The 13,652-nt window shown below is 38.8% G+C and overlaps 1 protein-coding gene across 1 annotated transcript in view; it reads left to right on the top strand.

Moving 5' to 3' along the window:
• Nucleotides 1–13,652, top strand: part of LOC127432406 (substance-P receptor-like) — a 54,905-nt gene that overhangs the window by 3,501 nt on the left and 37,752 nt on the right. The window contains exon 2 of the mRNA XM_051683454.1: nt 4,879–5,222. Within this exon, the coding sequence (XP_051539414.1) occupies nt 4,879–5,222 (344 nt within the window). The remainder of the gene's footprint in view (nt 1–4,878; nt 5,223–13,652) is intronic.

The following is a 13,652-nucleotide window of genomic DNA, read 5'->3' as shown; positions in this document are numbered from 1 at the left end:
TACTCATGTCGGTCTCCGTCCCATAAGACTGTGGCATCATGCTTCCTTTCTGGGAGGTTATGATGTGTAGTGCGGCGTGATGGGATTCTGTTCCCCATATGTGTTAATAAACACAATGTCAATTGTACTGAGTCATGAAGGAACGTCTCGGTTACGTACGTAACCTCGGTTCCCTGAGACGAAGGGAACGAGACATTGCGAACACTAGACGCACTACAAAACTAGTTCTTGAGGCATGAGCGTTGTGCTCCTTGTTCTTACTAAATGAGGAAATGGTGTTTGTGCACCTGTTTTTATAGTGGACAGTTTCGTGACAAAACAGGCAGGGCTCAAACACCATAGCCAATATTAGAATATTGGCATTATTGTAGAGAGGTTTCAATTAGGTTGTGTAAGAAGGCACTCCCCATATGCATTAATAAACACAATGTCTTGTTCCCTTCATCTCAGGGAACCGAGGTTACGTAAGTAACCGAGACGTTTTACCTTGTGAATTTCATTGTTTCCTGAAAATATACAATAATTTAAAATCAGATGATTGCAACACGCTCCAAATAAGTTGAGATAGGGGCAATTTAAGACTAATAACAATTTGACGAGTTGAAATAACAAGGCAGTGTGAAACAGGAGATGTTAAACAGGTGAGGCAATCGTGTCATTGTATATAAGGAGCCTCCAAAGACAGTCTAGACCTTCAAGAGCAAGGATCATTCTAGATTTGTCAATTTGCTAACAGATGCTTCAGCAAATAATCCAACAGTTTGGGAACGATGATTCCCAAAGACAAATTGGAAGAATTTTTGGGCATTTCACCCTCTACAGTGCACAATAGTTAAAAGATTCAAGGAATCTGGTCAAATCTCGGTGCGTAAAGGGCAAGATGAAAACCACTTCTGAATGTGCATGATCACCGATCCCTCAGATGTCACTGTCTTAAAAAATGTCATTCATTTGTAATGGATCTCATGAACATGGGCTTGGGATTACTTGAGTAAACCTTTGTCAGTCAACAAAACTCGCCGCTGCATCCATAGATGCAAGTTAAGACTTTACTATGCAAAGCAGAAGCCTTACATCAGCACTGTCCAGAAGCACTGCCGACTTCTCTGGGCTCGGTCTCATCTTAGATGGAAAGTAGGACAGTGGAACTGTGTTTTTCTGGGTGAAATGTCCATGCAGGGGTGACAAAAGCAAGTTGTGAAGCGAGTTGTTTTCAGCTGTACAGGCTGTAATACAGTGAAGAGGAATGCATATTTTATAAACTGTACCCCCAGCCCAAACCCCAAACCTAAACCTAACCATCAGTTGAGTGAAAATGTTAGAAGGGAAAATGCAAACTCCAAATCACTCTTGTGAGTTTTCACTAATTAAGCAAATGCGATTACTTCCTTGTTTCAGCGTGGGATTCAAACCTGGGTCCCCGACAGAAGAAGTCACGCCACAAGAAAAGGCAAACACATTGGAGATGATGCAAAAATGTCTGAAAGGAGATGCCCCTTGTCAGTAAATCGCCATAATGGAACCAATCGGGCACTAGACTTCTCGGATACAACATGCTGACTGTGATCATGTTGAAATGAATCTCCAAGCCCATACCTGCCAGACGGGCGATTCTAGGATTTGAAAACATCAGGGACTGGTGGTGTGTGTATTAATGTTCTAAATTATATCGTTACTGTTTTACGGTGTGAGAAACCTCTCCAAATGATTCAGTCCGTGTGGGAGACATCCAAATGGTTCCGAGTTGATTGCGAACCAATTCAGACCGTTTTGCCAACATGTCCTTGAAAAGAACCGACTCAAAAGAGAAATTCATTTGTGAATTGGGCAATATAGAAATAGATGCCAGAACATATTTTTTCTTAAGATATTAGCCAGTCAACAATCCGTCTGTATGAAATAACCACTTATTGAGGAACAATAACCGACATTTAGCCTACTTAATAAGTCCCGCTTCAATTTCACTCGACTAACATCATTTGTGGATCGAGCCCCAAATTTTTTTCTCTAGTGACATTCCTGCTGCCAGATAACAGATTATGCATTTATAAAACAAGTATTGTCTAGCTTGAAAGACTAAACCCTCTTAAAAATGACAAGGAAAGAAAATATATCTCTAAGCCTATTGTATCACAAAAGCTGTAATCCTTTAGAAGCACTTGTTCAATTCTTTTAGCAATACATGAGTAGTTGACTGAAAATCCCCTTTTCTTCTATGCACACATACAACACCCCAGCTCTCACACAGACATTGATTAACTCTAAGGTAACTTGTGGTTGTAATTACATTTTTCAAAAGTCTTTTTCTTCACAGTACTCTCCAGCTTTTCACTGCAGGGAAAAAGCTCCCAGCTGATTAATTTAAACATACTTAAACATGTTTGGAGTATCAGTCACTGCTATATCATTGACATTCATTGACTCATGCCTGAATGAGTTGTATAGCATCACTCTTATTAAGTGTATAACATTCAGTGCCAGTAGACTTAGTAAACACTGTTGTGAAAGGAGAACAGCCAGGTGCAATGGCAGTATGGCGCATGCTTGTAACTGTGTATAAAGTCATGTAAGGTGTACCTTGCAATGACTAAATTAATTACATTTTTTTTTTTTTTTTTTTTTTTTTGTTGCTCTAGTCACAGATGAGTACCAGTAAGTTTAATCAGTAGCCTAATAGAAATTTACACAAAGCAAAATAAGTTCAGGGCTGTCTGTCATGAACCACTAAAAAGTAGAAATAAAATAGTCTCTGAACGATTCCATGTTGCATTGCTAAAGAAATGTAGTCTGAGAAATATGCTCCTCCTATTCTGCCCTCCATCCCAAAACTATAACTTAATTGGTAGTTATTTTAAATTTGTAATTAACATTTTTAAACTTCAACAAGGTAGTCGTCCCCCATAATTCAGTTCACCTTTGCAACAAATGGATAAACAATAAAAATTATTTATTAATTTTTATTTGAAGTCTTACACTTCACTGTAAATGATTTTTGCTGTTTTGACAGTATTACTGTATTTCCAGCTGCAACTTACTGTTATATTGTTTAGAGTATCTTGCTGTCAGTTTTGTTGTTATTACAGTATTACTGCTGTTATGAACATTGAGCCTGCACTTGACTCCTCGTCACTTCAGCCTTGAAAGGAGCAGAAGCAAAGTGATCTCTTTTCAACTGAACCAGGTGAGCATCAAAAATCGCACAAAACATATTTTAGCAGTTTATAATAATTTTTTCAAACATTCATTATTTGACAGTGAAGATCTGCATGTAACTGAACATCCATTATGTGTCTGGAACCCAGATGCCGTCATGATACACAGTTAATCAACAATGATGAGTTGCCACAACACATTTCAATTATGTGCTTCCCCAAATCCCATAGAGATTCCTGGAAGTGTCTGCAGATAATGCATATGACTGACACTTCAAACCTCCTAAGCCCATTAAATTGATTATTAAAAGAGAGTACTATAACAAAGTTTGCATTTTCTCATTCATTTTGTTATGGAACGGTAAAAAGAAGATAGTGCCATACTATTCTTGTATTCTTGAGGCTTCATTTAAAATCACAGAAAGAAACAATGCAATTAACAATCACCGTTCCGCAAGCAACACAATATGCCACAGAGATGATCACAAATCTCAAACAACCATCTGTTTTTATGGAAATCAGAAAAACATGTCCATAGCAATGTGGTGTTGGTTGGGAGAGTGATTCACTAAAATGCTGAAAATTTGAAAAGGGCCCTTGGCTCGGCTTGAGTCATTTATCAAAACATCCCTTTTTATGTGGACTCACTTGAATAATGCATGATGAGAGAACAATGCCAGGGAACATTATTTGTTGTGCTGGCGTGACTGAGCTTGAGTTTATCTCGTCTTCATGTGGAACCACCGGGGGGAGACCGTGAGCTTTTATTTAACGACTTCTGCTCGACTCCAAAAATTTATATTAATTGGGAGAGTTACGTATTCTTCATACGTTGGCCTGTCAGTAATTGCCAAAAGAAACTAACTACATTACCAACTGACTTCATTACACATTACCACAAAACTCACACAGTTATCATCAATAGCCTATAACAAGCTGTAACACATATACGTTTGGCTCATTTTCCCCTATCTGTCCAGCCTGAAAGAAGAACCATATTCCAACCTGCGCAGCAAAGACAGTGCGCTCTAATTGTGTAGATTAATCAAATTTCGCCTTTAAAATAGAGAAATGTGTTTCCAAGCTTGCATTCTTTCATTTTGCTTCAGAACTTTATGTTCTCGAGCATCTGCGCGTCGCCAAACATCATCTTCTAACCTGCGTAGCGCATATGGTGCGCTCTTAAATATATGCAGATTAATGAAATGTTGCATTAAAAAGAAAAAAACAAGTATTTAGAATGGATTCCTTCATTTTCTTCAGAACCCCATGTTCATAGCTTGTGCGCGCGCGTGTTCTCGTTTGGCACGCGCTGCGCACTTGGCAGCGACGCTCAGAGGAGCGAGGTGTGTGTGACCAAGAGCTAAAATTGGTTTCGTGATGAGGAAAAGTGAAGGAGCAAGCCGTTGCGTTCTGTTCTCCCATTTTCTTTGAAGGAACACAGGACTCTGCCCTCATTTTCACAGAACACAACTCCGGAATACAAATCGGAACTCTTTTTGCGTATTAAAACCTATTCAGTAATATTTTGACCATTTAAAGTGGGATCCCTCTGATTTTTTTCCTCAAAAGGGAATATATGGTAGATTGAACATTAATACCACATCCTACCAAAACCCCTAAAAAATTAAAATCATTTGTATCAATTTTTTTCCAAATAGAAATGGATCCGCTCATCACTTCCACCGAGTTTCCACGTAATTGGACAAACGATTCCACCACACAGAATGAAACGGAAATATACTGGAACCAGTTTGTGCAACCAATTTGGAGGATAGTTCTCTGGGCAGTGGCTTACAGCACAATTGTCATCGTGTCCGTGGTGGGCAACATCATCGTGATGTGGATCATTTTGGCGCACAAACGCATGCGAACAGTGACGAACTATTTCCTCGTGAACTTGGCTTTCGCTGAAGCGTCAATGTCCGCATTTAACACTGTTATAAACTTTGTCTACGCCGTACACAATGAGTGGTATTTCGGGCTCTATTACTGCCGATTCCACAACTTTTTTCCCATAGCCGCTGTATTTGCTAGTATATGTTCCATGACAGCGATTGCACTCGACAGGTAAGTTCCTTCGTCACCTCTCACTTCTTGTGGAACATTCACTTGTGCGCGCGTGGACTCTCTCAATTGACTGTTTGCGCTTGTATCTTTTTGGTTGGAAATTAACAAAATATTACACGCGGCACTGATGCTTATGTAGCGACACTTAAAGGGATAGTTCACCCAAAAATGAAAATTCTCTAATAATTTACTCACCCTCATGCCATCTCAGATGTGTATGACTTTCTTTCTTTAGAAGATTATGTCAGCTCTGTTGGTCCATTCAAAGTGAATGGTGGCCAGAACTTTGAAGTTCCAAAAAGGATATAAAGGCAGCATTAAAGTAATCCATATGATTCCAGTGGTTTAATCCATTTATTCTGAAGCGATATGATAGGTGTGTGGGTGAGAATCTGATCAATATTTAAGTCCTTTTTTACTTTAAATGTTCCTCCCTGCCCAGTTGGTGGCAATATTCACAAAGAAATTCAATCACAAAAAAAAAAAAAAAAAAAAAAAAAAAGAAGAAGAATGTGAAAGCATGGACATATGGATTAATTTTATGCAGCCTTTATGTGCTTTTTGGATGTTCAAAATTCTGGCCGCCATTCATGTGCATTGAGTGGACCTACAGAGCTGAGATATTCTTCTAAAAATCTTTGTTGGTGTTCTGCAGAAGAAAGAAAGTCATGCACATCTGGGATGGCATGAGGGTGAGTAAACGATGAGAGAATTTTCATTTCTGGGTGAACCATCCCTTTAAATGTTCTCTTCAATTGAACAAGTTTCAATTTCTGGTATAATTTAGTGACAAGCAATTGGACTTTATTTTTCAGATGGCTTTGCCTTCCCGAACCAACGAACAATACAACGCAATCTAAACATCTTCTGAATATAAGTAAAAAAAAAAAAAAAAAATTACTGCATTTTTAGAAAACGCGGTTTAATTAAAAAACATAATTGCCAACTTTAGATTAACTTTACATTTGCCAAGTATGAGAACAAGTAAGCTAAAAATCATTATTTGCTATTTAGAATCACTCATGGTGCAGTTGTACTTACAATAGCCTTCATTTAACATTCTAGATGGGTCATAGTATAGGCTACTACATAATTTCCTCACAATTTAAATGATTAGTTATTCTAGAAATTCCTTACAAAAATGTACTATGGTAACCAGTTCATGCCAAAATACCATACAGTGATTGTTACTAATAAAACTATGTTAGTTTGGTATTAGCCACCACTATCATAATATAAGAAGGAAAGGGAAAGAAATCAAATTAAACTGTGATTACCATGGTGCATTTTGTTCAGTGTTAGTAATAGTAATAATAATTGTTGCTAATAAAGCTAGTAGTAGTAATAGTAATGTCTAGCAATGTTTAGTACCAACAGTGTTATCACAAATTGCCTTCACAATGTAAACACAATGATGATAGCTCTTATTAGGTCCATATTAATTATTGTAGCATAGATTGATGTCTGAGGTTATGTCTCTATGACCATATAATAGATGATTATTTATCATCCCACCCATAGCCTACCATATAGTCATTGCTCAGAAATTTGGTGGGGGGTGATGAGAATTGTGAGAGAGCAGGGTCTGCCTTGTTCTGGATCTGTTTCTTCATTCATCAAGTATTCCATATCTAGAGTTATTGGTTATTCATAAGATTATTGACAGATAATATTTCAAAAACAACGTCTGCCTCCCATTTATCTCTTTGTATGCAGAAACACATGCATTTTGCCTTCTTTAATATTCTGTTATACACGAGAGAGCTAAGAGATGGATGGCAAAGGTTCTGGGAAAGACTTCACTCTGCGCTCAGATCCTTATAGATGAAATACCCGTCAGAACTAATGGGTCATTTATTTATCTTTGTAAAAACACTTTTGAGCAAAGCTAGCCAAGATTACATTCTCTCAATCATGGGTTTACAAACAAATAACTGAGAGCGTATGCCTTGATGTATCTGATAAAGAAGTTTAACAGAGGTAATTTCCATTAACCACTGATTTGATTACTATCAAGCGAAGGGCAATGTGAGGTTGGAAAATTTAATTAGGTACTCAAAGATGTTACACATAAGCAACATTTAATTAGCACAGAATGCTCTTAAACCTCAAACTGTGTTGTATTAGGTTGTATTCAGTGAAGCCCACTATTCATTGCCCCACTAGATATTCCTTGTGCCCCCCAGAAACTTCTGACATCCCCCTTCTGGTTCGATAAAGAGCCAACCACTTGCCCACCCTAAAGATCAAAATGCCCCATTTTCATTTTTTGGGTGAACTAACAACCACATGCATGGGGGTATTTTATGTACAATGATATTATAAATAAATACTTCACTCTTTCATTGCATTTCCTTGCATTGAAATGGTTTTAATCACTCAATAAAAGCTAGTTATGCATGATTATTGCAATACAGACACGTTTTGCTTACATAGATTTCAGCTCTGTTGCTCTAGTTGAGTCATTGGGCCCATTTGCACTTTGTCACTTTTTTTTACTGATGGGATTGCTATCCGATTGAAAAAGCACATTCCATTTACACCAAATGGATATGAATCTGATCTTCAATTCCAGCGCTGTATGCAAATAACACAGAGTTCACTTTATGCTTATGCCTGGCAGAAAATGTAAAAAATGTGATTTATTATTTGATTCCAACTGACTTTGAATATTGCGCGTGTCTCTGTTTGTGTATGAATCAGCATTTGATTAGCCTCCTCCTGTCACCATCATGGCCTTCCGCATCCCTTCAGCTAAACTGTATTTCATGTCAACCTTTAAAAACAAATTGCATGGCCTGAAGACACCGACCCTCTACCGCTCCACAAAAAAAAATAAAGAAAAATAATAAAAAATAAAAAAAAGAACAGGACACAAGCTCAATTTGAAACAAAAGCACTGCAAGCATCAAATTGTACATACACACTGTCTGTCTCCACTCCCTCTGGCTTGTTGTCCTTATTGATGTAGCCCTGATGCAGCTCAGACTGCCGATGATCTGTTGCCTTGAGCTCCACTCATGTCAGAATGGTTGCTTTGAGCTCCACTCATGTCAGACAAATGTGCTTGAATGTACCTTGTTGTACCTGACCTCTTCACCTGCTGGAAAGTGTGCCATGAGCCCATTGTCATTTCCTCAATACTCACCAGTCTTCTCTGACACTGTATGTAGTCATGTTGTCCTTCAGCAAATCACTTTAACTGAGCATGCTTGAGAGGCTGAAAACACATTCATGCAAAAGACAATCTGATTGTCCATCACATGTAAATGTACATGTGTTCGCCTGTTGGTGGTTTAGCCGGTTAGGTTTTTTCATTATTAGTGTTATGGAATCAGACCCTTAACAAATTCTCTTATACATTGAAATTTTGTTCTCTTTAATATTTTACTTTGAGGCACTCAAATCCAAGTTTATTATTTTAAAGTGACATTGTTAAAGAATAGTTATTATAACTTTTCTAAATATTTTCTACAGTATATACATTAGAATTATTTCAGAATATGCCTTCTTAAAGGATTAGTTCACCCAAAAATGAAAGTTCTCTCATAATTTACTCACATTCATGCCATCCCAGATGTGTATGACTGTGACGAGGAGGAGGACGTGGCCGGGCCATGAGGTTGGACGCCTGGCACTGAGTTACTCAAATCAGCGGGAGAGGAATAAAGAGGAGCCGGAGACGCCAGTTTGTGTGTGTGAGAGAGAGAGAGAGAGAGAGAGAGAGAGAGAGATACACAAAGAGCTGTGTGTGCATTTATGTTTGGTTATGCTGAAAAGCACATTTATGTTGTGTTTAATTAAAAGTATTTTTGGTTGTTAACCCCGTTCTGCTTCCTCTTTATGATGAGCAAGAGACCTGTCTGCCACAATGACTTTCTTTCTTCTTCAAATACAAATAAAGATTTTTAGAAGAATATTTCAGCTCTAGGTCCATAAAATACAAGTAAATGGGTGCCAAATGTTTGAAGCTCCAAAAAGCACATGTAGCCATTATAAAAGTACCGCTAATCCGTTTGACTCCAGTGGATTAATTAATGCCTTCTAAAGCTAAACGCTAGGTGTGTGTAAGAAATGGATCAATATTTAAACCTTTTTTTTACCAAAAATACACGAGGGTCGAGGTCAAGCACGTTGGCAAGTTCACGTGAGAACTGACGCGTGACATTTACAGGACAGTGTCCCTCTTGTGCTTTTTAACCAGAAATGAACTTAAAGAAATAACCCCTCCAAATTACTACATTGCCTTGAAGAATATCATTACTAGCCAACTTACCTCACAGACATACACTATATTGCCAAAAGTATTCGCTCACCCATCCAAATAATTGAATTCAGGTGTTCCAATCACTTACATGGCCACAGGTGTATAAAATGAAGCTCCTAGGTATGCAGACTGCTTCTACAAACATTTGTGAAAGAATGGGCCGCTCTCAGGAGCTCAGTGAATTCCAGCGTGGTACTGTGATAGGATGCCATCTGTGCAACAAGTCCAGTCGTGAAATTTCCTCACTACTAAATATTCCACAGTCAACTGTCAGTGGTATTATAACAAAGTGGAAGCGATTGGGAATGACAGCAACTCAGCCACGAAGCGGTAGGCCATGTAAAATGACAGCGGATGCTGAGGCGCATAGTGCGCAGAGGTCGCCAACTTTCTGCAGAGTCAATCGCTACAGACCTCCAAAGTTCATGTGGCCTTCAGATTAGCTCAAGAACAGTGCGTAGAGAGCTTCATGGAATGGGTTTCCATGGCCGAGCAGCTACATCCAAGCCATACATCACCAAGTGCAATGCAAAGCGTCGGATGCAGTGGTGTAAAGCACGCTGCCACTGGACTCTAGAGCAGTGGAGACGCATTCTCTGGAGTGACGAATCACGCTTCTCCATCTGGCAATCTGATGGACGAGTCTGGGTTTGGCGGTTGCCAGGAGAATGGTACTTGTCTGACTGCATTGTGCCAACTGTGAAGTTTGGTGGAGGGGGGATTATGGTGTGGGGTTGTTTTTCAGGAGCTGGGCTTGGCCCCTTAGTTCCAGTGAAAGGAACTCTGAATGCTTCAGCATACCAAGAGATTTTGGACAATTCCATGCTCCCAACTTTGTGGGAACAGTTTGGGGATGGCCCCTTCCTGTTCCAACATGACTGCGCACCAGTGCACAAAGCAAGGTCCATAAAGACATGGATGAGCGAGTTTGGTGTGGAAGAACTTGACTGGCCTGCACAGAGTCCTGACCTCAACCCGATAGAGCACCTATGGGATGAATTAGAGCGAAGACTGCGAGCCAGGCCTTCTCGTCCAACATCAGTGTCTGACCTCACAAATGCACTTCTGGAAGAGTGGTCAAAAATTCCCATAAACACACTCCTAAACCTTGTGGAAAGCCTTCCCAGAAGAGTTGAAGCTGTTATAGCTGCAAAGGGTGGGCTGACGTCATATTAAACCCTATGGATTAAGAATGGGATGTCACTTAAGTTCATATGCGTCTAAAGGCAGATGAGCGAATACTTTTGGCAATATAGTGTATATGGTTCTTTTGGATATCTCTCTTAACAATTACAAATGAGTATGCTGTGTCTGTGTTTTGGGGTTATAGGTTTCTATTAATAATTACTTTGAAAATCATGGTAACCCCCTAGTATTACCACATCCTTCTGAAGGAATTACTAATTATCTTGAACAGTATTCTAATCTGAAAACATATTATAAACCATTAAAAGTAACTGGGGATTTACTTGTCAGTTAATATTGAACACTTAAGTATTTGGTTCTACAATTTATTAATTTAATAAGAGACATAAATCAGTTACATTAAAAAAGTAAAAACATTCAAAACATCTTTCTATGACATTAAATTAATTGAACATAATACAATGCTTTACAATATCTTTTGTCAAACCTATTGCAGGATATGGTGCTTTTAAAGGTTCTCACAGTTGCAGCCTACTACACAGGCTGTGTGCTGTGAACATGTGTGCTGTTGTGCCTTCCACAAGTTTAATACTCAGCGATTAGTGTAAACATTAACTCCGCAGTTGGCTTTCAAAGCATTACCTTTCAACGTAAAATAAAAAATCAAGATGAATATAAACATAAAGTGTCTACAGAAAGTGCACTGATCTCCAAAATTCAACGGGCAACGACACTTCTCCGAGGCCAATTCCATCTGTCTGTGTACTTACGCTAAAATGCTTCTGTTCTAAAATATATTTTCCATGTGTCCTTTGCCTAATTTCTGAACAGAATTAAACATATCTTAACTGCGTGAATGTGTTCATCGCAGCGTGTGTTCGGGCAGAGCAGCGTGAGCTCGGACAGAGATAATTGAGCAGATACAGACCACTTCTATTTAAATGAATGCGATAAATTGGAACACCCTAGAGAGACTTTGGCTCGGATCAACACAAAAGAATGTCTCCGTTTACTTGTGTAACCTCGGTTCCCTGTGATTAAGGGAATGAGACATTGCATTTGAACGCTATGTGGAAAATCCCTTTTCCACGACCTAGTTGAAGCCCTTGTATCATAACGCCAATCTTGTGATTGGCAATTATGTTTGAGCTCTGCCCCTTTAGGCGCGCATTTGCCCTACATAAGCGGCAGTGATGGACAGTAGTTTCGCTACAAATAGAGAAGCTATTAGCTTAACTACATTTCTGAGTAGCGAGGTGGTAGCTTAGTTAGTTTTCAGTAGCAAAGCTATATTTTTGACTAGGTAGCGGCATAGCGTTGAGAAACGCTACACCGCTACATCATGCCTTGTAATGCCAGTTTTGAATCAGAACTAAAGATGTCTGATCACAAATGAATCACTCATTTGAGTCGCTACTTTAAAATGAATTGGTCACATGTGATAGGAAAGCAGTCTGAATCGGTTCGCAATTCAATCTGAATGACTCAGAAAGCTTGCGCGCTCGCTGCTGAATCATTTGGCATGCGCTCTCACTTGACAATGAGCTCACAGAGAATTTTATAACACAGAAAATAAAGATAACGCTGATTGCAGTGGATCTACAATCAATGGAAACGAAACCTGCAAATGTGTCCTATTGTTTGCCAGTGATGAAGGTCTTTATAAAGTTCAACACGCTTGCAGCTTGACTTCTGCAGGTAAATAAATTTTCCAACCAAAAGAGTATCAAAACACATATTAGCCTACATGAAAACACATAAAAAAGTATCATGGCATTACCATGTTTTTTGGACATGTACCATTACCTGGATTCACTATGTTAATACAATGGTAGGCTATATGAATATGGTAATCATATAGCGAGGTACCATGGTATTTTTTAATTACCTTGAAGCACCATGTAAATACAATAGTATATGAATTTGGTAATCATATATCAATTTACCATGGTAGTAACATTGTACTCTTTGAAGCATCATGCAAATACAGAATGGTACATAAATATGGTAATTGAATATCAAAGTACCATGGTATTACCATCTGATACAATCAAAAATCACTTTGTTATTGCCCAGATGTACACACACACACGCACGCACGCGCGCACACACACACACAAGAACTTTGGCCTCTGATGATATATCCTGTAATTCTGTGTCTAGCTGCTGTATTTCTGTATTGTATAGATAAATATATAGAGATGAATAGTATACTGTATGTACAGTATTTTAGAGTTTTTATACAGGAATGTGCAAATAAAATTGTTTAAATGGGTATGGGTTTGTAAAGGTAGTTTATAAGTAGCATCTCTAAATATGAATTTACATGTTTGATTTATATATATATATATATATATATATATATATATATATTATGCACAGATCATATTGCACTATACTGTATACTTGTATACTTTATTGCACTAAACTGTAATATAATGTCTAAACTGGCGAGTGCGCTCCACATTTATGTACAATGCCCGCACGGGGCATAATAAATTCGCTAACTGCTCCTCATCTGAATTAGACGGTGGAGAAGAGAAAGCTTGTAGGTGCGCCATCTGAGCCCTGAAGGGTGTGGAAAGCACCTTAGGCACATAGCCTTTTTTGGGTTTGATGGTGGCTTTTGAAAGCCCCAGACTGAATTCCAGACATGAACTGTCAACCGACAGCGCCTGTATGTCACCAACTCGTTTTACTGGCCAGAGCCATCAGCAGTGCAGTCTTTAAAGAGAGCACACGCATCTCAACGGATTCCAGTGGTTCGAACGGGGGGCTCATAAGCGCTCTCAGCACCAAATTTAAGTTCCATGTTGGAACCGTAGCAGGGCGAGGGGGGTTCAAGCGCCTCGCTCCCGATCAGATCATGTCTGCCTATAGAGCAGTAGTTCTCAAATTGATTTGGTCACGCCCCCTTTAAATCTTTCCCCCCCCCCCCTTTTGAAAAAAAAAATCAAAAGTGATCAAAATGTACAAGATTTACAGCATTTTCTTTCATATTCATATCACGTAAAACA

The sequence above is a fragment of the Myxocyprinus asiaticus genome, chromosome 4, assembly GCF_019703515.2.
Source record: "Myxocyprinus asiaticus isolate MX2 ecotype Aquarium Trade chromosome 4, UBuf_Myxa_2, whole genome shotgun sequence".
NCBI classification, from domain to species: Eukaryota; Metazoa; Chordata; class Actinopteri; order Cypriniformes; family Catostomidae; genus Myxocyprinus; species Myxocyprinus asiaticus.
This window is presented reverse-complemented; position numbering and strand designations above follow the sequence as displayed.